The sequence below is a fragment of the Argiope bruennichi genome, chromosome 7, assembly GCF_947563725.1.
Source record: "Argiope bruennichi chromosome 7, qqArgBrue1.1, whole genome shotgun sequence".
Lineage (NCBI taxonomy): Eukaryota > Metazoa > Arthropoda > Arachnida > Araneae > Araneidae > Argiope > Argiope bruennichi.
Window position 1 is genome coordinate 113,195,157 of NC_079157.1, and position 23,820 is coordinate 113,218,976.

The window sequence follows — 23,820 nt, forward strand, 5'->3', positions numbered from 1 at the left end:
AATATCTGCAGAAAAAACTGTTAAAATACAAGGAAATTTGAAAATTTTCATAAAAACAGGAGAAATACAAGAATTTTTTTTTCCAGATTTGAGTGCAACCCTGGTTTTAGATGATGAAGAATTTAAATTAGTTTTGCCTGATAAATGTATATTAAACCTTTATGTGTAGTTAAGGGACATTATGCAGATTAGTCTGATTAACAGAACATAAGAATACAGCAAGTTGAATTACTTGCACCAAAGATATATATATTAATTATGGAAAAGGTGCTTTAAAAAAATTACAGTGAATGCTATGAAATATATTACACATTTGATTATCATTCTCATTAATATGTCGTTTTTGAGTGATCCCTTTAAGGTTATTCTTAAAAGTTTTTTTTTACTGTACTTATATTTAAGTATGATGTGTAATTATGTTAGTTGGTTGGATTTAATGATAACTTTATAACATGAAGCCTTAAGTTTTTAATGATCATGATTTCTTTTGCAATGCTTTTTTTTATTTGTTGGATCAATTTCACAAAATTTTAGAACTTATACAAAAATATGTTTTAATTTTAAAATTTTTGAAAAGAAATGAAGTTTTTTCAGAACTTTTATTCTTTAAGGTTCAAGTTCCATCTCTTTTTTTTTTTTTTTTTGCAATTCTTATAGACCCCCCCCCCTGTTGAAATCTCTCTATACCTAATAGAGGTTTGTCCTTATTTGTGTAGAGCAGCAAGTTACCTTTGGGGTATTAGAGGCCCACTAAGAACTTATTTTTCAAAATTTTAATCAGAAGTTTAAAAAATAGAAACAGAATGAAATATCTCCACCATAGCATCAAAACATATTATGCCAGAAAATTTCTTTTTACACTGTCTGAAAGATATTTTTTAAAGAAGGCTTATCAATTATACTAATTTTATTTATTTTTACTGGATGTATTTTTTTCCTTTCGTTTTAGTAATTTTTCGAAAATTAGTTTGACACAATTAGTAACAGCAATTTTTATTGTAATGAAATTTAAAACAATATCATTGTTGCATCAAATCATGTTAAATTTGTTAATGAAGTGATTAAAAAAAAGCTTTCTTTGCTTTAATTTAAACTTAAAAACATTAAAGTAGCTCATTGAATAAGATTCTTCAAATGATGGATGTTATTAAATATTGTGGCAATGCAATGTCTCGCTTTGGCTTGAAAAAAATATTTTCTTTAAAAAGTGCAACAGCTTATATTTTTTATTTGCATTTTGCCTCTTACTAGAAAACTGGAGTGTTTTTATTTTCGTGAATTTGTCTCTATTATTTATGAAAATTAGGAATTGTTAAATCCTTTTCATTTCTTTATGAAATATATAATCATTTTTATGAAATTTTTTAAAGTTTAAGCAAATAAATTTTATTTAGTTTCCATATAAGTTAAAAAGCAGATTTAAAAAACCCTTTATTAAGTTTCAAAAGTAAGAAATGACAAGATAATTTCTTTTATAGTCTGACCATTTTTAAACTGTTGTTAAACTGCTGTTCTTTAAAAAATAAATTTAAAAAAAATCAATTAGAACATGACATTGTTCTGCCATCATGCCAATCTTATGATAGTAGCCATTCTGGAATGCTTTAGCTCTTAGCTTTATAAGGCCACAAATAAAATGTTCTTGATTGCTAAATATGGTGAAATAGTGTAGGAAGAAATTTACTCTTTAAATTGTAGCCATTTTGAATCTTATTTATTGCTGCATATCTATATATATATATAAAAAAATCAAATATAAAATTTTTGGTGTTGCTATGCATTTACATCAATATTGATATCTAATTTACTAATTTTAAGAAGTGCTGAAAAAGATTACTGATTTTTATTATTAATCTTATAAAAGTTTAATTTTTTTGTTGATGATAATTTTTAATTTTTATATTTTCATCAAAACCGAAAATAATTCATTTATTTTGCAACTGAATAAGTTGTGCTCCTGCAACGCCACAAAAAGAAATATTAAAATTGTTATGTTGTTACAGAAATAAATTTTAAAATGTACGCATTTAGAATTAATTTTTTTAAAAAAAAATTTCAATAAAAACAATAGATTATCATACTGCAGAAAACATCCTATGCTTAGAAAATGTGCAGGCTTACGTATCCATGAATATAAGAAGGTGCTTTTTTTGGGGGGGGGGGGGTTAAGGTGTATAAAAATGCTTATTTTTTAAATCCTTTTCTCTCTATGTACCCTTTTACCAAATGATAGCTAGTATAATGTTATTAATTTAAGAATAGCATTATTTTTTTCCCCATTATTGCAACTATATAAACTTAAAATAGCTGAATTATTACATAATATTAATAATATATATTAAGTACTGGTTTTCTTTTCAGATATATAGAAAGCTTGCTAGAGTATCTGGAGGGTTACATATCTCGTATTAAGCCATTGCTTGATCTCAGTGAGGTATATTTTTTTCATTTAATTATGTTTCACACTATAATCCATGATAACTAAGTTGAAGCAGGAAAATCTACACCAATTAATGATATGCACATTGTATTGAATAGTAATTTGTATATTTCAGAAGAATTAATTTTAAATACCTCAATTAATATGCTATGTTATGTAATCTAAATTTCAATACTTCATGGTCCTAAGATCTGTAAAAACTTAAAGCTTTTCTTGTGTTGTCTATTTAAGACGCCCTTGAATTTTGGTTATTCAATTATGTTGCATTATTAAAACAATGAAAATTAATTTTTTGGGGCACAACTTTTAGTTTTTTTAAAGTATACTTCATTGGGATGAAGTATTATGTATGCACATACATAACAATATAAATTTAGTTTTGCTGTATACTTTATATAAAAATACTGTACTCATCTTTAAAATGAATAAAATCAAATTAAAGTAACTTATTTCAACGCTTCATTTTTAATTTGCAGTTAAACTTTTAATTCTGTTTATGCTTAGTTAGAAGGAACTTTCAATTTTGAATATTTCCTCTTCTATATATATAAAAATTACAACTATAATTTTTGAATTCTATAGAGTTTGAATGTCATAAAAATTATCTGCTGTTTCTTCTTGGTTTCGCTGCCAGTTCATTTATTAGCATAAATTGGTACATTTTAATTCGTAGTTTTGGATGCAATACTGTTACTTAAGCTATTTAATTCATCATTGTGTACATTAATGACTAATGCAATATTAATTTCTAGTACTTTTGATTTACATGTTGATTGAAGTTTATTTAAAGAATTTATCCTAATCACTGTTTTGTCACTTACTTAATAATTAATGAATTATGAAATATATTTTGAAACTTGAATCATATCTTTAAAATATTTACTAAGTTGTACAACATTGGTTTCAGTTAAGGAAAACTTTATTTTTTTTTTTTTTTTTTTTTTTACTCTGTTCATTTGATTCATGAATTTTATGTTCCTGCAATTCTTCATTTTCAGGAGATGGATTCTGTGTTAAGTGAATTTGAAAAACAATGGGAACTAGGCACTTTCCCTGGTTGGCAAGTAAGAATAAATTTTTGTTCAAATAATTCACAAATCTGTTGAGCAAAAGTTAAAATTTTCTTTTAAAAAAAATTTAACGGTGTACAAGCACATAACATTTAAAGGAGTTCGTGACTTATTACATGTTGAAAAAAATAAAAAATGTCAACATTTTTAGCAAATGGGAATAATTGTAGCATGTTGTTAATGATTCATTTAGATATGATAAAATAATATTCACATGACATATTGTATTGCTTTTTATCTAATATATATTGCTTATTCAAAGGTTCTAGCAAGAAGGGAGAAAAATTAAATGGCATTTAAAATTTGCATGAAGTGGAAAATTCCCCTTAATTTTTTTTGCAGAGCCAGGTGAATAGATAATGTATCTGTTATTAAAAGAATGATGGAAATGCAGAACTATTTGGATATGTTCAGACTGTTAAGGATTTTACAAAGAATAAGTTGTTAATGTTTCCTACTGCAAAATCTAAGTCATATAATTTTGTTTCACAGTGTAGTCAAGATCTGACCTTTCCTGTCAATTTGAGGTTTTTCTTTTGAAATTTCTTAAATTCTATACCTATATCACTTTTATTTTTAACACATTAATCCCCCTTCCCTGAATAATCAGCAAATTTAGTAAAAACATTGCATTCATTCATAACATTATAGTTCAATATACTTACACAAATCAGAGTGAATTATTTGCATGGGAGCACTTTCACTACTACAGCTTTCTTTTCTCCAAGTTCTGCTAATTGCTCTACAAGAACATGGTTTTTATAAAATCCAAACTTAATGTGTAAATTGGAGATGCCAATTTTAGGCACAAATGTGTTCAAAACAATTTTCTGTATACTAGTTTAAAATTCTCTTCAACTTTTTTTTCTTCTTTATTTTCTCTTTTGGACTTTGTTATTATCATTGTCTTTGTTTTTTCTTATCTTTTCTTGTTTTCATTTATGAATTATACTTCCTTGTTCTTTTACCATTGCTACTTTCTCAGGTGGGTCAGTTAAGAAGAAAAGTTATTTTATTATAATTTTTAATAAGTGAATCTTAAATTCTTTCTGAGATTAATCCTAAGAATGGAATCTAATATGTGATAGGACCAATATTTAAAACCGAAAATTGAACTACATGAATTAAATAGAAATCAAGATAAATCTCATTAACTGTAATGTGCTATAACTTGCCCCATCCTAAAGTTTTGTTTATTTTTGTTAATTATTCAAAAGCTATTCCAATCAGAAAAAAAAATAATAAGCAGCTTTCTGAAATTTAATACATAAATAAAATAAATAAACAAAAATGGTTTTTAAAAAAACAATCTAATTTATCTTAAATTTTATGAAATAGTTTTTATCTTCTTTTAACTAGCTAAAATAGAGTGCATATTCACAGTCTCTTGCTGCCTGTTTCTATTGGTCACTAATTATGCTGATATAATAGACCTATCTTTAGCAAAAATTCTGATTAAAAAATTGTTTAAAAACTTTTGTGGAAAGTGCATGTTGCCCTAGATTTCCTTGTATATATGACAGAAAGGAAATACATTTAAATTTGTATATCAAGCAGAAATGAACCAATCAGAGAAAAATGTTTTAAAGAAAAATATTATGGTATATATTAGAAAAGATGATATAGAAAATGAAAATGATATATGAATTTGTTTCTTCTAAATGAATAATAATCCACAGCCTTTCATAAAATTGTTAATAATATTGTACTAAAGTTGATGATTCAAAGAACATGTTTCTTTTAACAACATTTTAAAGATACTTTTTTCAAAATAATTTGGTATATTTAAATGTAATGCTGGACTGTGATTTTTGATTGAAAATGTATATCAGATATTAAATATGCATAATTGTTGTACTCTTATGTTATAACATACTTCTTATTAAGAGAAAAGACAAAGTGATAAATGCCATAAACAAATCATTTGCATTTTACGACAAAGTGTTACAATTTGCATTAACATAACTTTATAAGGCATTTTGTTTTTCCTTCAAAAAACATTGCTCTTTTTTCCATTGTGCAATTTAATTAGATTTTTTTTGTTTGTTTGTTTGCAATAGAACTTGATTGTATGGTTTGCTGTGATATGAGGAGGGGAAGGGCCAAGTTTTAACAAATCAAAATATGTATTATAAATGAAAGGTATTATAATATTAATTGCATTACTGAAAAAATGAGCAGGACAAATATTTTCAAAATTATGTCAGAATCAGTTTTGTATTTCATGAATATGAAACTGCTTATTTTTTTATGAACTAAAAATATTTTTAAAATTTAATTTTGATATATATATTTTAATGTAGAATAATATTCTTCGAAGGATGTGCTGATTCAGAAAGCAATTTGATTCAAAATATTTGTAAAACTCTTTCTTCCTGTTAAGTTTATTGCATAAAGTAGCATTATTATAAATTCGTAACAATATGGATATCAAATTTGGGGTTAGTAAAAATTATATTTAAATAAACCATATTAATAGTAAAAAATATTCTTACAAGATTGAAACTTATGAAAATTATTCTTTTATTAGGAGAAAAGAAATATTGTTAGTATGTGATTTTTTTTTTTTTTTTAAACTGAAGTAGATATGTATACTTGTGGTTTTTATACGTTTAAAGAAGGGCATTTTTATGATTTTTATAAATTTCGAAGCATATAAACCCAATAAAAGAAATTTTGTTCATCAAAATTGAAGCATACTTATTGACAGATTTTGAATGGCAAACGATCAAAAGTCCTTCCCTCATACTTGTTCACACATTAATACAGGATGTGATTAGAATTAATTTTTCTTTTTTTATTATTGCTTTATAATATTTTTTTTAGTTCATAATGCATTTTTTTTTTTTTTTTTTTTTTTTTTTATCAGAAAGAAACTGAAAGTGCTCTGACGCATTCTGGTGCTCACCTGGATTTATCTGCCTTTTCGTCATGGGAGGTATGTTTCCTATCATCTGTTCAATGCTTTTGTTTATAATTATAGTATTGTTGTTGCATATTTGTTGTGCCATTGATGTATGTGTGTGTATTATATATAATATAGGGTTTTCCAAAAACATGAATCAAGCATTTATTTTCTTTATTGCTGTAATTAGACATATACTTCCAGTTGCAAAGTCTTATAAAATAAAGTAGGCAGTTGTATGCAAACATTTTGATTTCTGTAGATATCAGTATAAGAAGTTACACTTTTTTTTATGGTCATTGTAATAAAAAAAACATGTCAATTAGTAAAATACTTTTCTTGCATTCTTCTATAAGCACATCAACTTTAATTTTTCTATCTATAAAATCTGCTCAGTTGCAATTTTATTTTTCGGCCTAATGTTTGAAAGACTCATTCATTGTATATTGCAAAAATTATATGCATATCACAATAGGTTATTAAAAGAGGGGAATTCTGAAAATAGTAACATAGTGGTTAACTCTTATTAAATTTAAGAAAAGATAAAATATATTTATTGTAGTGTTTTGAAAACTTGTTCACCCTCGACACATACTAAGTTGCTTTCCTCTAACACTACATATGAGTTCATCTCTTAACCAGCTTCCTGAATTCACCATTAAAGATTTATCACATCTATAGGATCTGTTTGCAAAAGAATGTATGCAGTTCAGAATTGCTGAATATATTGAACACCATTTAACATATTGTTGTCACAAATGGTAAATTTCTGAAAGTGCCATTCTATATGTTTATAGAAAATTGTCATTGATAATGAACTTTTTATAGTAAGAAAGAATTTCTTTGGTTCCAAAAATGGTCATCCACTTTGATTAAATTGGCATTCATTTGTTTAAATTATATTTCATGGAAAAGACGAATTTAATTCTATTGGAGTTGATCTAAATATCATATACTTGTATATGTATCGTATACAAAAGCTTATACTAGTACGAGGGTGACTTGGAAAAAAAAAAAAATGTTATTATCTGTATTACTTGTATAGTGTCTCATCCTCTCCAAGAGATATGAATGATGTACTTAGCAATTACTAAACTGTTTATTAAATACATTTCCTAGAAGAATATCTGAAATTCAGAAAATGCTCTTTTTGCAATTAGACTAGTATTACAATTACATACAGCATTTCAAAGTATTTCTCATTACTAAAATATATAATTCTTTTAGAAAGCTTAATATAATCTTCTCAAATTTCAGCAAAGGAATTTTTATTCTCCTTTATTCAAAATGAACAGCAATATGTATGATTAACAAATTTCTTTCAAATCATGATCATTCAATGATGCATGCAACTAGAAAAATGTTTTTCTATGACAGAGAATATAATAACTCTATTTTTTTAAATATTGGATAAATTTATATTTTTTGAAATAAATATTTCCATCTAAATTTGTGATAAACTCTAAATTTAAGGGATAATTATATTGGCAAATTGTGTAGATAAAAGTAGAAAATTGATCTATGCATAGATGAATGTAATAGAAATATTTTACTCTGTGGGGGTGATGAAAAATGAAATTTCTGACTATATAATTTTATTGACCTCACAAATAAGAAAAATATGAACATTGATCGTAATTAAACATTACACAAAAGGAAAAAAATAAGTTAACTGGATTTAATTTGGAATATAAAATAAAGTATACACAATTATTGCCGAATTTGTCAGAAATAAAAATAAAGTAATTCACATGGCATAAAAATAGCTTAACACAATCACTTCATGCACAACACCATTTGAGCCATATAAAAATTAAATTTTTAAGCTTTTAATTATCAATTTCCACAGAAGATAAAGTGTTTTCCTGCAGTAAATATCCTCTACAAATTTTTATCAAATGTTTTCCCAACTTCTCTACAAATCTAGCAATAATCAGGATATTTCTTTTCATCATGAGAAATTAAAATATTTTTAATTAGATAAAGATTTTATGTTATTAAGCAAAGATTGTGCATTAAATTTCGTTTCCATGATGGAATTTCTGCTACAAAAGCATTTAAAATGTCACAGAAAGCTTTTAAAAGTGATTGTTTATCAAAGACAATGGTATTTGATTACTTTAAGTTTATAGAGGATAGAGAATCAGTCATAAATGATTAGTATTATTAATGGTCAAGATATCCATATCAAGACAATAAGAGACATTATTTAGTAAGTTCCTATATCATTTTTTGAAATTTTGTGGCATCTGATGAGATAGAGGATTAAGAGATAATTTCTCAAGATAGTTTCTTTCTAAAATGTATTTTTGCTAGTAATAGAACTTGGAGATTTGCATTTGATTCAAAAACAGTTCAAGAATGAAGTATATATCTTCTAACAAGTGAAGAAAAAGCAAAAAGACCATGTTAAAGCCATCAAAAATCAAAGTAATGTTGATCCATTTCACTGATTGTCAAGGTGTTTTTACTTTATGAGTTCATACCATTCAGCCTGATAGTCAGTAAAGATTTATTATTTATTAAGACTTTCAACAAATATGGTTTCGGAAGCTCCATAATCATTTCACATGGTATCTTCTGACTTTTTATTATTTTTATGGTTATGGGATTTCGCAAAAATGATTTTAACATATGTTTTGAATATTGAAGGGGGAAAAATAACTTTAGAGAAACTGCATTGCAATCAGAAGTGATTATTTTGAAAGAGATGCAATAAATTGTTTTTTTTATGTCGTCATTTTGCCCTTTTTGACCATAATAGTATGTCTAAATAAAATATTTTTAAAAAGTGCTTTCTCCACTTTTTTGAGGCATTTGAGGCATGTATGTGCAAAACTATTCTAAAATAGCTTGTGAAAATTGAAGACAAAAAATTAAAGTTTGAATATCAAAAAAAGTTAATTTTGTAATAGAATTATATACAAAAATGGGCATTGAGTTGTTAAAAAAATAGTGGCATAAGCTATAATTTCTGACATTTCACTATCTTTATTTCAGGTGTAAATTTTTAGTAGTATTCATTATTATAATAATGAAAATTGCTAGCATGACACTAACTAAAATGGAAAAAAGATGCTTTATATATGGCGTTTTAACCAGCTTAGAGGATGTGAAGTTTAGGAAAAATTATATACCATGCCAAAAAGAGCATTAATGAGCATATTATCCTGATAGGTGTGGTTTCATATTACATGAATTATCATGCTTCAAAAGTTAGAAGTTTCGAACTTATTTGATTGCATTTCCTTCTCATATTAAACCCGTATAGTTTACTCACCTCTACCAGGTCTTTTTGAATCTCTTGGTTCATATTCATGACTATAAGATAAATGCTGACTATTAGATAAATGCTTTGTAACTGATGTTTTCCTTTTATTTGTCCTTACTTTATGACAAATATCTTTTAGGAACTGGCGTCATTAGGATTGGACAGATTAAAATCTGCTTTGATGGCCTTGGGATTGAAATGTGGAGGGTAAGTACAAAAATACAGTACACTCCGGATTATCCGCGGAATTGGGTGGCGCGGCCGCCGCGGATAACAAAAATCGCGGATAATCCGAAAAAAGCTAAAAACGGGTATAGCAAAAAAGAAAACAGTCATTCCAACTTTGAAAACATCGTTTTATGTACAATAAAACGTAAAATAAACAGCAGGAAATGTTTAACTAACGCTTAATATTTGAGTATATCACTCAAAATTAACTTAAAATGCATTTTGTTAATGAAAACAGAAAAGTGCTTTGTACTTACGAGAGGCGTCAAGAATACACAGAAAAATTAATACATATGTACTGTTTTAATACTGTAATGTATTATGTAATTACAAAAGCATAATTGTAAAACTGCACCTTTTTGAAAAAATCAGTAAAACTTTGTGCGGCAGGCGCGGATAACCCGCCCGCGGATAATCGGGAGTGTACTGTAGTCATAAATTATTAGAACATTTAAATACTTGGTAGCAAGCAGAGGGGGGGGATCAAGAAATAATACTTAGGTCCCCCCCCTTTGTTTAAAACACCATATAAATATAGATTTTCAAAATAAAGTTACTAAAAAGTAAAAATGTTTAAAAATTATTTGAACTTAAAAAATGGATTTTAGACCTTTTTATAATGTAGAAACACATTTGAGTATGAACTTTAAAATTAATTTCTTTTAAATTATTTTTTAAAGTAGTTTTTGATTTTCCTTCATTCATTGCTTTTTATAACAATTTATTAATCAGCATTAAAATAAGCATGCTAGGTGCTGGGATGAAGTGGGCATACTATTCTTCTTTATGTAGACGCATATTTGTGTGATTACTCTTCCCTCATTTCAATCATTTACACTGTTCTTCCCTGCAAGTTCTTGAAGGTGTAGTCATGTGCTTATTGTACTGAAGTGAAATTGCTATATGATCTTTTATTTGTCCTTACTTTATGTGTGTATGTAATAAATGTGCTATCTGTAAGAACCATGATTGGGCTCTTATTAAAAAATAACAATAGACATGGATCTTTTTAATATTATAAAAAAAGGGGGGGAGGGTTCCTTTTTGTTGTCATATTCTATGTTAGTAATTCGTCCAAACTATATTTCTTACTAATGTACTTCCCTGTGTTTTTATCTCATAAATATGATTAATTTCTTAATTCATATGTACAGGAAACTTGCAACATTCTGCAGATTTTAGAATCTTAAGTAATTTATTACTTTTTTAAAACCTGAATATCCTCTCTTCCATGCTTCAGGTAACATGTTGTAGTCTTTGAATGTTTTTAATAAATCATTTGTACTATATATTTGATACTTTGAATAATTTTTCTTAAAAAATCGTTTATACCTTTAATTTGTAATGGAATTATTTTCTCATAAATCTCTTCTCATTTCAAAGCATTAAAATTTGCTGTCTATACAATGCATTAAGTAAGGCAATGACAGTAGAATTTCCCTTAACTGAAATTACGTGGTAAACATGATTTTAGATATAAAATAATTTTTTTATGTGAAATGATACAGAATAATCGACAGTATGTATTCATACTTTATACAATAAATAATGAAATAAATAACAAAAATGAAGAATAACAAAGCATGTTTAGAGACACTGGTGCTCTAAATCAAATTTTTGAGAAAAGAGTGGAATTTCATTTAATGCTTTTTATTTTGATTAATGGAAGCTCAGATTTTTTATTGTTGTACATTATTGCTTTATATTATTTAACTAGCCGCCTTTGGCGACCAGCCGGTTCGCCAATCTTAATGTTCGTTAAAATTTTAATAATTAAATGTTTTATGCAATTCCTACTTTAATAGCTTCTTCATCAAAATATTTTAAAACTTCAAATTTTGATAGTCATATAATTTTCTCATAATATTATAAAGGCCTTCAGTCATAACGTAATATGTATCTCTCTAATTTTCTGTTAGTTCCCGTAGAATTTATATATACTATAAATTAAAATGGAAAGGATTAATCTGCAATTAATATAATAATAATTTTTACTGAAACAAATTATTTTTTTGTAATATGATTACTGAAAACAGTCACTGAGCGTTTAAACTTTATGGGCACTAAAGAATATCTTTCCTAATTTATGTAATATTTCAAGAATTTGTCAACAAAATATTCTCAGATTCATTATGACCAGAACGATTAATTAACAATGTTTAATTTTAAATGCATCAAACACTAAGAAAATAAAACGAATCGTTTAAAATAATCGGTTGAAAACAGGTTTAAAAAAACGATAAACTTAAAACTATACGCGTATACAAAAAATATATAACTAACATAAATACAATTTAATTACAAAAACATGCAACTAACCTAAAAATAATTTAAATCATTCGTTGATAATGGTTGTCATGTCAACAATCAGAACACAATACGCATGAGTGAATTTTCAACTCCAGTTACGGTAATGCAAATGCGTGAGTTTTGCTACGCCAGTTGGGGTAACGCTATGCAGATTAGAAATTTTTAATTTCCTTTATTCTGTTTTATTTTAATTCAAAAGTACTTCAGAATGAATCTGAAAGATCGATTAATTAATAATGTTTAATTTTAAATGCATCAAACATTAAGAAAATAAATAGAATCGTTTCAAATAATCAGCCGAAAAATCTTAAGCCTAGCCTCATGACTGTTGGGAAAAAAACTGAAGCCGTACTCATTTGGCGGTGGGGAAAATGAAAAGATTTTTTTGGCGGGAAAGTTAGTTTTTAATTAAAAATTCAAAAAAAGGGCTATCCTATCTTTTAAGTTAGATCAAACTGCACACAGTGTGCAAATTTGATTAGAATCGGTTAAGTAGTTTAGGAGTCCATCGCAGACAAACAACGGGACACATAATTTATATATATTAAGATATATATGTGTGTGTGTGTGTTATATTATGTAATAATGTATACTAACTGTTATTGCATTGTAACATACTAATAGCTAATTTTACTAAACAACATGAAGAAAAATTAAAAACTTTCATTGTTTACAAATTTAGCTATTAAGAAAAAGTATTGAAATGTAATCAAGCATGTCTTATTCTTCTCACTGTTGAATTTATTTTTTAAATGCACATCACATAAAGCTTACTATATTTAAACTGTATTTGATTGTTAGTTTATAAACATTATATCTGTGTTTATTATATTTTCATTATACAAATAATAAGATTGAAAAAATAAGAATTTGTATTTACTTCTGAGGATTGAAAATCATTTTTCTATTTTAAATACAGATAGCATGTGAATTATTTGGCATACCAATTAAGATCAAACAAGGGGGTATAGTTACTCTTTCTAATAAAGAAATCTGAAATAGATTCTAATATTTTATTTAGATGTAAATGCAATTTGTCTCATTCCTCCCACTCTCTCCAATATGTTTTTAATATGGGTCCGGAAGATAGAATTATTCTGCATTGAAGTCTCATGTGCATTAGAAATTTTTTAAGTATAATGTATACAATATTTTAAAGAATTGTTCAATAAAAAATTCACTGATTCATCATAAAATTAAGAAGAATCTGCTAATATTTTATTTAATACTTATTTTAAAATTTGTTTTATAAGAACCCTTGAAGAAAGAGCTCAGAGACTTTTCCAAACAAAGGGAAAGAAGCTCAGCGAGTTGGATCCATCCATGTTTGCTAAATCCAAACCAGGTAAAGCTGGACGTCATAAGGATGTTGAAAGGCAAAGGGAATTAGCCATATTAGAAGCCCAACTTTATAGATTAGTTGAAATTGTATCTGTAAGTCAAGTTGTTTTTATATATCATTATTTTGCATAAATGCTTTAAAAAATACTGATTCTATTATTTAATAATTAATAAGCTATGATAATTAACAGCAAAAAATTCTGCACTTTTAAAGAGAATCACTTCAAGTTAGGTGGAGCTTGATCACTCAAGAAGGTTTTCTAGTTATTCAGTATATACTCATCTCAATATGTCAAGATCAGCACTTTTTTTTTTTTTTTTTTTTTTTTTGTTGATGATTGTTATTTGTACTTTTAATGAATCTTATTTCAAGAATTTTGAGATTTAGAAATACCCTATTTAACAAGCTTCTAAATCTGAAATTTGAAATGATTCTTTTCATAAAGTACATTAGGAAAATGTTATATGGAACTTTCCCATATTAAGTCTTTAAATTTTGATGAATCCAATTACCATACCCGAAAGAGAATTAAACTCTCTGTGTTATGTATTAATCTATAATTATTCAATCCAAATGTTTCCTTTTTTTATATAATGCTAATGGCTATAAAAAACCAGTAACAAAATAACTTACTTAATGGTTAAAAAAAGGAAAATTCATAAGCAATAGTGTAAACTGGATTATATAAAGAAAATATGTGTTCATTGTATAAGTTGTATTACTGAGATTTTCTTATCTTTTACTGTATCCTATGCATTTCCCCTCTCTGCCTCCTCCTGGGTATTCAAGTTGATATATTTTTAGCACTGTTGGATTTGCTGAAAAAGATTACCCTTTTTCTGACCATGAAGGATGTATATATATCTAAATCATATTTATAAATGTTTGAATTGCATTTGGAAACCAATTATCCTTTCTAGTATTTTAGATTAACTACTGCTAATTTAAGTGTAAGTAGTTTATTCTGTAAAACTGGAAAAATTTTTATTCGTTGTTCTGAAAATTTTTCAAAATAAATAAAACTAAATTGATTTCAGATAAATTCAGCATTTAATTTGATTTTTCAAAAATAGCTATATTTTTTGTGCATTTTGTCATTTATGCTCTTATGCATATTAATCAATTATTAATTAATATTATATATATATATATATATTTTTTTTTTTTGAGGAGAGTGTATATGTATTAAATTAGATATTTATATTATTGCTTAGGGAAATTTGAATTACCAAAAATATATTTCATTTGATTGAATTATCTTTATCAAAATACTTTGTTATTGTTAAAATAAAGTTGTATAAAAATGATTTTTGTATTAATTAGGAGCAGAGGCAAGCTACTAAAGAAAATGTGCAAAGGAAACAAGCACGTACTGTTGGAGAGAGGGAAGAATCTGATAATGAAGCTTCTGAGTCAGATTCTGATGATGAAGATGATAATGATGTTATTTATAATCCTAAAAATTTGCCATTAGGTTGGGATGGAAAGGTTTGTTTACCTATATGTTTGTCTTACATTTAGAAAATTATAATTGACAATTCTTTAATTTTTAAAAGAAAAATTAATTATCAACTACAGATGCATTTATTTGAAAGTTGAGTATGAAAGTTTTTCATTTTGTTTAATGATGAAAAATATTTTAAGACATTTAGCTTGAAATTTCAAATATGAAATTATGTTAAGAAGTATATGTTTTATTTTCTTTTAGCCTATCCCTTACTGGTTGTACAAATTACATGGGCTAAATATAACTTATAGCTGTGAAATTTGTGGCAATTTCACATATAAGGGGCCTAAAGCTTTCCAAAGACATTTTGCTGTAAGTATTATATATAAAAATTAACCTATTAATACAACATATATTTTAAAAAAAATATTACTATAAGTTCTTCCTTTTGTAAAAACTACAGATTTAAATTGTTCCTTTATTTCTTTAGAAGGAAAAAAACAATTCTTATCTGTAGTTTTGAATTTATGAAAGCAAGCTGAAAAATAAATTCTGTCAAATTATAAATAGAAGATTTTTATAAATACAGAACTTTTTATTATATACATCTGAAAATTAGGATGCTACATTACTTTTTAACTTTTAAATTGAAGCACTTATTACAATGTTTGAAATTGCTTCTATAAAAGGGGGAGGCGAGGGTGGAGAAAAGAGTTCATAGGGAATGGAGCTACCTTTTAAGAATATCATTGAAGCTTAAACATTATTGAAGCTGTACAGTGTGCCTCAACATAGATACTTATAAATACAATGCAAACCATTGTTCTTAGTACCAAAAAAAAAAGTGGCAGTGTTTTGGGATCTTGGTTTTGGGGAATGCTCAAAAATATATCTCAATGGAACTGTTGCAAAATGTTATCATGAATTTTGACCTTGTTGCAAACTTCGAATATCTCAATGGTTGTTTCGGTTAATTCATCTGAATCCATAAACATTTCAGAGCTGGCTATGAATTTCAGCTGCTCAATCTTCTTTGCATTGAAAAACTACTTTTCTCCACCGAATTCGGCATGATTTTCTATTTGGTATTCATTTTTATCTGCTTTAGTAGACAAGATAATTGCAAAACAGACATCTATTTACACTCATCAATGCCTAATGTCATATCTGCACAAATAAAGCTCCCCCTCCCAAAATTATGTTTGATTATGTTAGCAATAAAAGAACTGATTGTTGGTCAAACTACTCTTATTGTGGCCCAATAGTTAATTTCTGAACCATTAGAAATAGAAATATGATTCTAATTAGATAAATACTTTAAATGAGGAGGAAATTATCATGCTGTTTCAATCAATCAGTATCTCAAAGGGCTTTGAAATCTAATTTACAGTCATCCAGTTCTATCAATCATATTTAGTCAAGTGACATTATAACATTTTAAACAAAACAACAGTAATAAAAAAATCTTCTATGACTAAAGTTGATTGAGTTATGAAACATTGAAAATCTCTGTTTTAAATTTTTATGGTTGACATCTATGGCTATTGAAAATTGCTTTTGAACTTAAAAATTGTCTGTTAAATAACATTTTTGTTACCATTATTTACATTTTTGTTTTTGTGGCTGTACATCAAACATTCAAAAATGTAAATAAAGAGTGTTATAATAGAAATATGCACACGAACAAAGAGTTAAGTAGTGTGTAGATTTCCTTTATATCATCTTGAAAGTAAGTAATCTTTATTTTAATTTTTTTTAGAATAGTCAGTTATAACTACATTTTAAATGCTACTTTATTTTGTAATAAAAATTAAGGACATCTTCTTTCATATTTTTTATCAAATAAGATATATCACTTTTCTATTATTACAAATATACAAGTGAAATATTTATTTAACACTTTACTTTTTCAAATTTCTTTAAAATAAATTTGTAAATGAGTCTTTTCACAATTAAATAGCTAATCATGAAATAATGGGATTTTTTTGATTTTATGTTTTTGGGTGTCAATAATTTTTTACTAAATATGATTGGTAAGACTGTGGAACACATATAAGTTAGAATTTGTAACTTTTTCAGAAATACATTTATTGCCTCATGCAATCTCAAATATGATTCTTCCAATCATTTAAAGCATTTTCATTATAAGCTCGTCTATAATGGTTTAGAAATTAGTTATAGGACCTTGATAAGAATGGGCTTCCTGTATACATTTTGAGGAATAATTATTTTTTTCAGTGCATTTTAGAAAGGTGCTGTAATGACACGAACGTGTTATACTTCTTTAAAAAAAACACATAACTCAAACAAAACGCAGTACTCAGACTTTTCTTTAGAAATATCTATTTAAATTCAAATCAAAAGCACAACATCATTCTCCCTCCGCCGCACAAGCTCTTCTAATCATATACATATAAAACAATAACTCACAACGACGACGGCGAATCTTGTCATTCGTTTCCGCAGACATCGTCAGTGCCGGCCAAATATCACAGGTGCTAATACTTAACTTTTCCAAAATTGATTATTGATTTTTATACTGTTTACAGTGGAGAGTTCAGAATTCATAAGATGGTTGTCTCTAATTTTATAACTGTACCCATATAAAGTTTTCCTTGACTGTTATTATAGAAATATACTAATTTACTGCTACATTTTAAAACCTTTTGGAAATACTTTTTATGCAATCAATCATTTTCTAATGCTTTAAACCCCATTTTTGTTGGGTCTAGGTATTCATCTTTTTATTTCTAAATTTATCTTTACATTTTTGCATTAGGAATGGAGACATGCTCATGGAATGCGATGTTTAGGAATTCCAAATACAGCCCACTTTGCTAATGTCACTCAGATTGAAGATGCTCTTGGTTGTAAGTAATTCTTTTTACAATTGCTAAGTATATCTTTTTTTCATTTGATTTGTAAGAATCAACATTATTTTGGTCTAAAAAACATTGCTCTCGGTGAATAATCCTTAATAGAACTGATATATTTTAAAAGTAATTAATATGCTTGGACAAAATTTATATTTTAATATACATTATTGATTTTCTGTATTATAAAATTTTGCATTGAAACAAATAAAGATAATTTAATTATATGTTCCTGTTTCTATTATCCTAAAAGACACATTATGCCATGAATCTGGGATTTGGTCATTCCTATATTTTTGGCTGCTTTCAGTTTTAATTGTCATTGCCTATTTGTATTATTTACTTCTTACTGTACAATTTTTAAATTAATATAGATTATTGCATTAAATTTTCAGATAATATTCATTAATTTTTAAAATAATAAAAATTTAGACAAAAAATTTTTTTGATTACATTTTCTATTTTATATTCAAATTGTAAACTTAAATTTAAATTTATGGTGATAAAATTCTATTACTATCAGATAATGCTGACATTTTTATAAATCTAATATGGAAATGGTAATTGTTTTATCAGGGATTGGTGCAAATTCCCTCTCATCGTCTTCAACCATTTATTTTATCAAAGATATGTCCAATTTATCAATTATATAAATTGTCCATCTTTGTAGCATTATGAGAGAGAGAAGATGGATTCTATTCAATATTTCATAAATCTGGTGTTCTTGTATTGAATATTACTTAAAGGCAATATTAATGTTCTCACAAGTAATGATAAAGGCTCTATTTAACCTCTGAATAAAGTTATAAACATTTTTAGAATTTTCTATATGATATAAGAATGTTTTAACTAAAATATGAACAGCTATTTTTTTTATTTTTTTTCTAATTTTTTTTCAAAGATTGTTTTCAGAATCCATTACTTTTCAAAATCTAGCAAAATAAATAAAAAATAAAACATGATCATCTGGTGGTAATTCAGAGTATGTGGAAAAAATTTTGATTTCAATTCTTGCAGTTTTCTCAGAATTAGTTATGCAACATGTGGTTTGGCATTGTCATAGTGGAAGATTACATTGAATGATTGCAGCGAGTCTTAATTGGTTGTTTTTGGAATGGTGTGGAAACAAAGTATTTTTTACGGCTCACATTTCGGGAGATTCATTAAATATACACATTTTTTGCAATTTTAACATTCACACCATTTTGTAAAATAAAGCATTACTTGCAAAAAATAAAAAATCTTATAAAATAGATCATTTTACAATATATCAATTTTTAAACTATTTAATGTTATAGGAACAAAAGACACCTTTATCTTTCAAATGCAAGGTACATAGTTATTTCCTTATAAAGTATATTCTTGCACCATCTAAAAAAATTGGACATAGTAAAACTTTTGAATTTTTATATATATAATCTTATTTTTTTTCCAGTGTGGCAAAAATTAAAAGAACAAAAGCAGAAAGAAAGATTCCTTCCCAGTAATGAGGTAATTATTCATTGTAAATTTTATATTGGATTATAACAAATAGATTGAATAGTTATTTAAATGATTTTTCTTTTAAAGGAGGAGTATGAAGATACACAGGGCAATGTAGTAAATAAGAAAACCTATGAAGATTTAAAGAGACAAGGTCTGTTGTAAAAACAAATATGTATAAAATGAACTGTATTATACTTTCATTTGCATTTCATTTACTGTAACATTTTATTGGGGGAAAAAAAATTTCTTCAAGAAATAAATTTGCTATTCATCATTTTTTCATTGTTTTCTTAGTGTATATATATACATTCAATCTTGATTTATAACTATAACTTTAATAAATACCATTTAACAAGTCATTCAAGAATATAAAGTCCAGAAAGAAAAGTACTGCCTATTATTTTGAAGATATACATGTGCTCAAAGATACTATCCCTCCACCTTTTTTTTAGAAATACGATATGTGTGGGCTTAGTGCCACTTTAGTAACTATGTATACATGAAGAATGTGTTTTTGCAAATTTCCTAATGCTTTAATTTATTCTAAATATATTATTTGTGAACCATATTCCTTGAAATGTTTATATATATAACCATTTTATACAATTTTGAGAATATTTTCAGTTTATATATTTTTTTTAAATGCAAGCTGAATATTTTTCTAACCAAGATGATAATCAGCCATCTAAGGCAATGCCAAACAATATATCCTACTAAGATTTTTAAGAAAATTGCAGAAATTTGATTACTATGCAAAAATCTGGATTCTCTACTGGTACTGTAAACAATATTAGATTAACCAGCTGACTGTGGAATTTATCTTTTGAAGTTCCTCAAGTCCCACTTTTCAAAGTCAAGCAATGATTGCATAGTAAATATTTAAAAAACTATAATAAAATGAATGTTTCATTTTTATAGATAAAAAATTACATATCGACCATGACAAAATGAAGATTTGGATTGACCTGCATGTATGTCCAACACAATGGGTTAAGCTCTATGTAACCTAAAATGTCTACTTGCAAATTCTTTTTATTAGAGTTGAGTGATACAATTCTTTAAAACTGGTGTTAAGATTATCATGATGGATTTACAATGTAATTCATTTCACTGATCATTTCAATTATCATCTCTCTTTTTGAGATATTATTTAGCTGGTATGATAGTAGTATGTTATTTTATCTATCTGAATGTCAGTTCTTCCAAATAAGATACGTAGTGTTGTAAAACTGTATGTTAAAGTGAAAGCAAGCAAAAAACACATACAGAACATGAATATTTTTAATATTTTCCAATTACTAATATTAACCTTATAGATTTCCAAGAATAAAATAGCTGAAGGGTAAACTTCACTAACTTACATAAACATTTAATCATTTTGCAAACAATAACAGATAAAGCTACAATAAAAACTTTCAAAAAGCACATATAACTGTACACTAACATTACTTTAATGCCAATTTGCAAATAATTTCTGGATGCTTAAATATCTTGCAAGATCAACACTAAATTGGAATATATTACCACATAAAATCTAAATTTTTTGAAATTATTAATACTAAGCTATGGCAAACAAGTGTGTTTCTCAAAAGTGCAAGTTAGAAAAAACACGATTTCAGAATTTTGCACCTTTCTCAATATATATAAAACTAGTTTTCATATAACATGAACACAAAGTTAATACTTGGCAGTGATCAATAACAAAAAGTAAATGAGGTAGTTATAAAAGTTAAGATAAAAAAATAACATCAAACTATAAATAGTACAACCATAACAAGAACATAAGAGTATTTCTCTCAGTATAAGGATATAAAATGCTAAATAAAATCAAAATTTCCGAATTAAAAGTTACAAATTGAGCCATTAAAGGTAGGATAACAAAATTTTCTCAGGTAATATTAACTAAACTCTTAAATAACCCACATTCTATAATTTTTTTTATAAGGAATTTGATATTTACATACACTTCTCTGAAACATTTACAATCACCGGGATACACTCAAAACAAGAAATTGGGTCTACTTTATTCACAAATTTTAAAATTAAAGCAATATTAAATTTGAATTTTAAATAAATTTAGGTCATAATTAGTATATTCATAAAAACTAACTGCAAAACACCAATGTTTTAATAAAAATTAGTATTAAATAAATTATAAATTAAGAAATTGTAAAATTCAAAATATTTTATTTTCAAAAGGTACTCTGAGATTCTTAAAAATCTGTTAACCCCAAAGAACACTATAATAAAAGTAAAATGACCATAGAAATTTATATTATTAAACATACAATAAATAATCCTTACTTATTAAGAAAAACAATATGAAAATTAGCTCCAATATAAGTGCAACATTCAAAAAGCTTCTACTTTTAAAATGAAATTTGTACATAAACATAACACAAATAAATGATAATTAAACCTTTAGTGAATAAACAGTTTCATTTGATGCAATTAATTTCATTCAGGAATGGAAGATTTAATCGAAGTCAATTTTAACTTGTAGTTAAAAGATACAAAAAAGTAAATCCAATATGTATGCCTTGATAAAAATTTGCAATGTTTTTATTACTGTTTAAAAATTATTTAAATGCAATAACATGAACACAAAAACATTATTGGTTAGTTTGTGTTTTGAATTAAAATAACATGCAACACAAGACTGCAAAAAATGATAGTAAATGCTTTGAGAGAAAATAAAGTTCGAGAAAATGCTATACAACACAAAATCTTATCACAGTTTTTTTTTTTTTGTACAATAAATAAAGTCACGTAAATGGCAGTCAATATATATATATATATGTTTATATCAAATAACGATTAAGTGATTTCTATCAAAGAAACTGATGCATATCTTGGAAAACTGAATTTAAAAGCAGAAAATTCTAAGGAAGATACGTGAAATCCAGTATATCTTGAGGAGCAATTGCTCAACAGTTTACATAAATTGTGCACAACAAACAAGTTCAAATACTTGCACACAATTAATGCATTCTAAAATATTTAAGCTTTCATATTTACTTTTTATTCATTCACAGAATGTATGACACTAGATAATCATAAAATAATAATGCAAATAAATGATAAATATAAATCTCTGTTATCTTATTTTATATTAACTAAACACAAATATAAGTTTGATTTTAAAAATTTCAATCTTTTTGTGCTAAAAAAAAACAATCTTTATCAAGCAAAAATTGATCTAATGTTACAAAGCAATTTTTAAAAAATGGAAATATTGCAAGCAAAATTTGTTTAAAAGTAAACTGTTCATACTAACTCAAGAGGATTATGCATATAATATCCAATACATATTAACAAATATATGTAAATATGAAATCAGTAAGCATATATAAGCAATGCCATCTTGTGTTCAAAACTTTTGCATGGAGAAGAAAGAGGATACAATTCTTTAAATATTCTTTTAAAAAACAATTTATTATATACTTAAGTGATGGAAAAGACTCAATTCTCAAAAAATGATGAATTATTCCAATACACAGTGTCATACTTCAAATTAGTAAATATATCAAAATATAAAGAAAAAGCCATTTTTTAAAAATTAAATTACTACATTATTATTATTATTTAGAATGCTCTCTTTTCCTTTTACTTATACAATTATGTATGCATATGGTTCTGCAAACAGTAAAAAATAAATTGAATATATAATTTAATATTATTTACAAAGATGTAAACATGTTACAAGGAAGGATTCAGTAATATTTAAAAGCAGGCTGTTTCAAATTTGCAAGCTTTTCTGAATTTTTGATATCCAACATTCACAATTCCTCCCTTTCATTAAATAATAATACTAAAAAACATTAAAAATGAGCAACAGACAGCTTTTTACATGACAATAAAAAATACAATAATGCAAAATTTTTAAAAATAACTAAATGACAAAACATTTTCAAAAATTAAGAAAAATGAAATACTTTTTACTAGATATTCATTAAGTGAAGGGGGGGGGAATGAACTATCAGAAGTGTTTATTAGAAATATATTAAGTCACAAAGGAAAAATAACAAGGACAAAGTTGGCACATCTAATAATTAAACTTATATTTAAAAAAAAAAACATATTTTCTTCTTCATAACTATTGGGACATATGTATATATTAATATGCAAATTTTATCATCCAACATATTCTAAAAAGTATAATTTAAAAAAAAATGAAATCTTGATTATTTTACAAGTTTAATACTTTCTAAAGTACTGAATTTTTTTATTCTTTTTAAGAATAAATGAAAATGACAGGGTAAAGTAAAAGATTTTTCCCATGAATTCTCATTAATAGTTTGGGAAATTATAAGTAGGTCCAGGAAATTAAATAAAACTTATGCACCAACACTATTTTGTTAAAAACTATATTTATATACATTTACATTAAAAGCTTCATTAAGCACAAAAACTAACAATTCACATCAGATCAAAATATATCTATATTTA

At 25.9% G+C, this 23,820-nt stretch overlaps 1 protein-coding gene across 1 annotated transcript in view; it reads left to right on the forward strand.

Moving 5' to 3' along the window:
* Positions 1-19,647, forward strand: part of LOC129976318 (splicing factor 3A subunit 3-like) — a 32,045-nt gene extending 12,398 nt beyond the window's left edge. The window contains exons 8-17 of the mRNA XM_056089822.1: positions 2,362-2,434; positions 3,439-3,504; positions 6,380-6,448; positions 9,826-9,893; positions 13,478-13,658; positions 14,890-15,054; positions 15,275-15,385; positions 17,793-17,883; positions 19,322-19,377; positions 19,456-19,647. Coding sequence (XP_055945797.1) covers positions 2,362-2,434; positions 3,439-3,504; positions 6,380-6,448; positions 9,826-9,893; positions 13,478-13,658; positions 14,890-15,054; positions 15,275-15,385; positions 17,793-17,883; positions 19,322-19,377; positions 19,456-19,533 — 958 coding nt within the window. The 3' untranslated portion in view covers positions 19,534-19,647. The remainder of the gene's footprint in view (positions 1-2,361; positions 2,435-3,438; positions 3,505-6,379; positions 6,449-9,825; positions 9,894-13,477; positions 13,659-14,889; positions 15,055-15,274; positions 15,386-17,792; positions 17,884-19,321; positions 19,378-19,455) is intronic.
* The last annotated feature ends 4,173 nt before the right edge of the window (positions 19,648-23,820 follow it).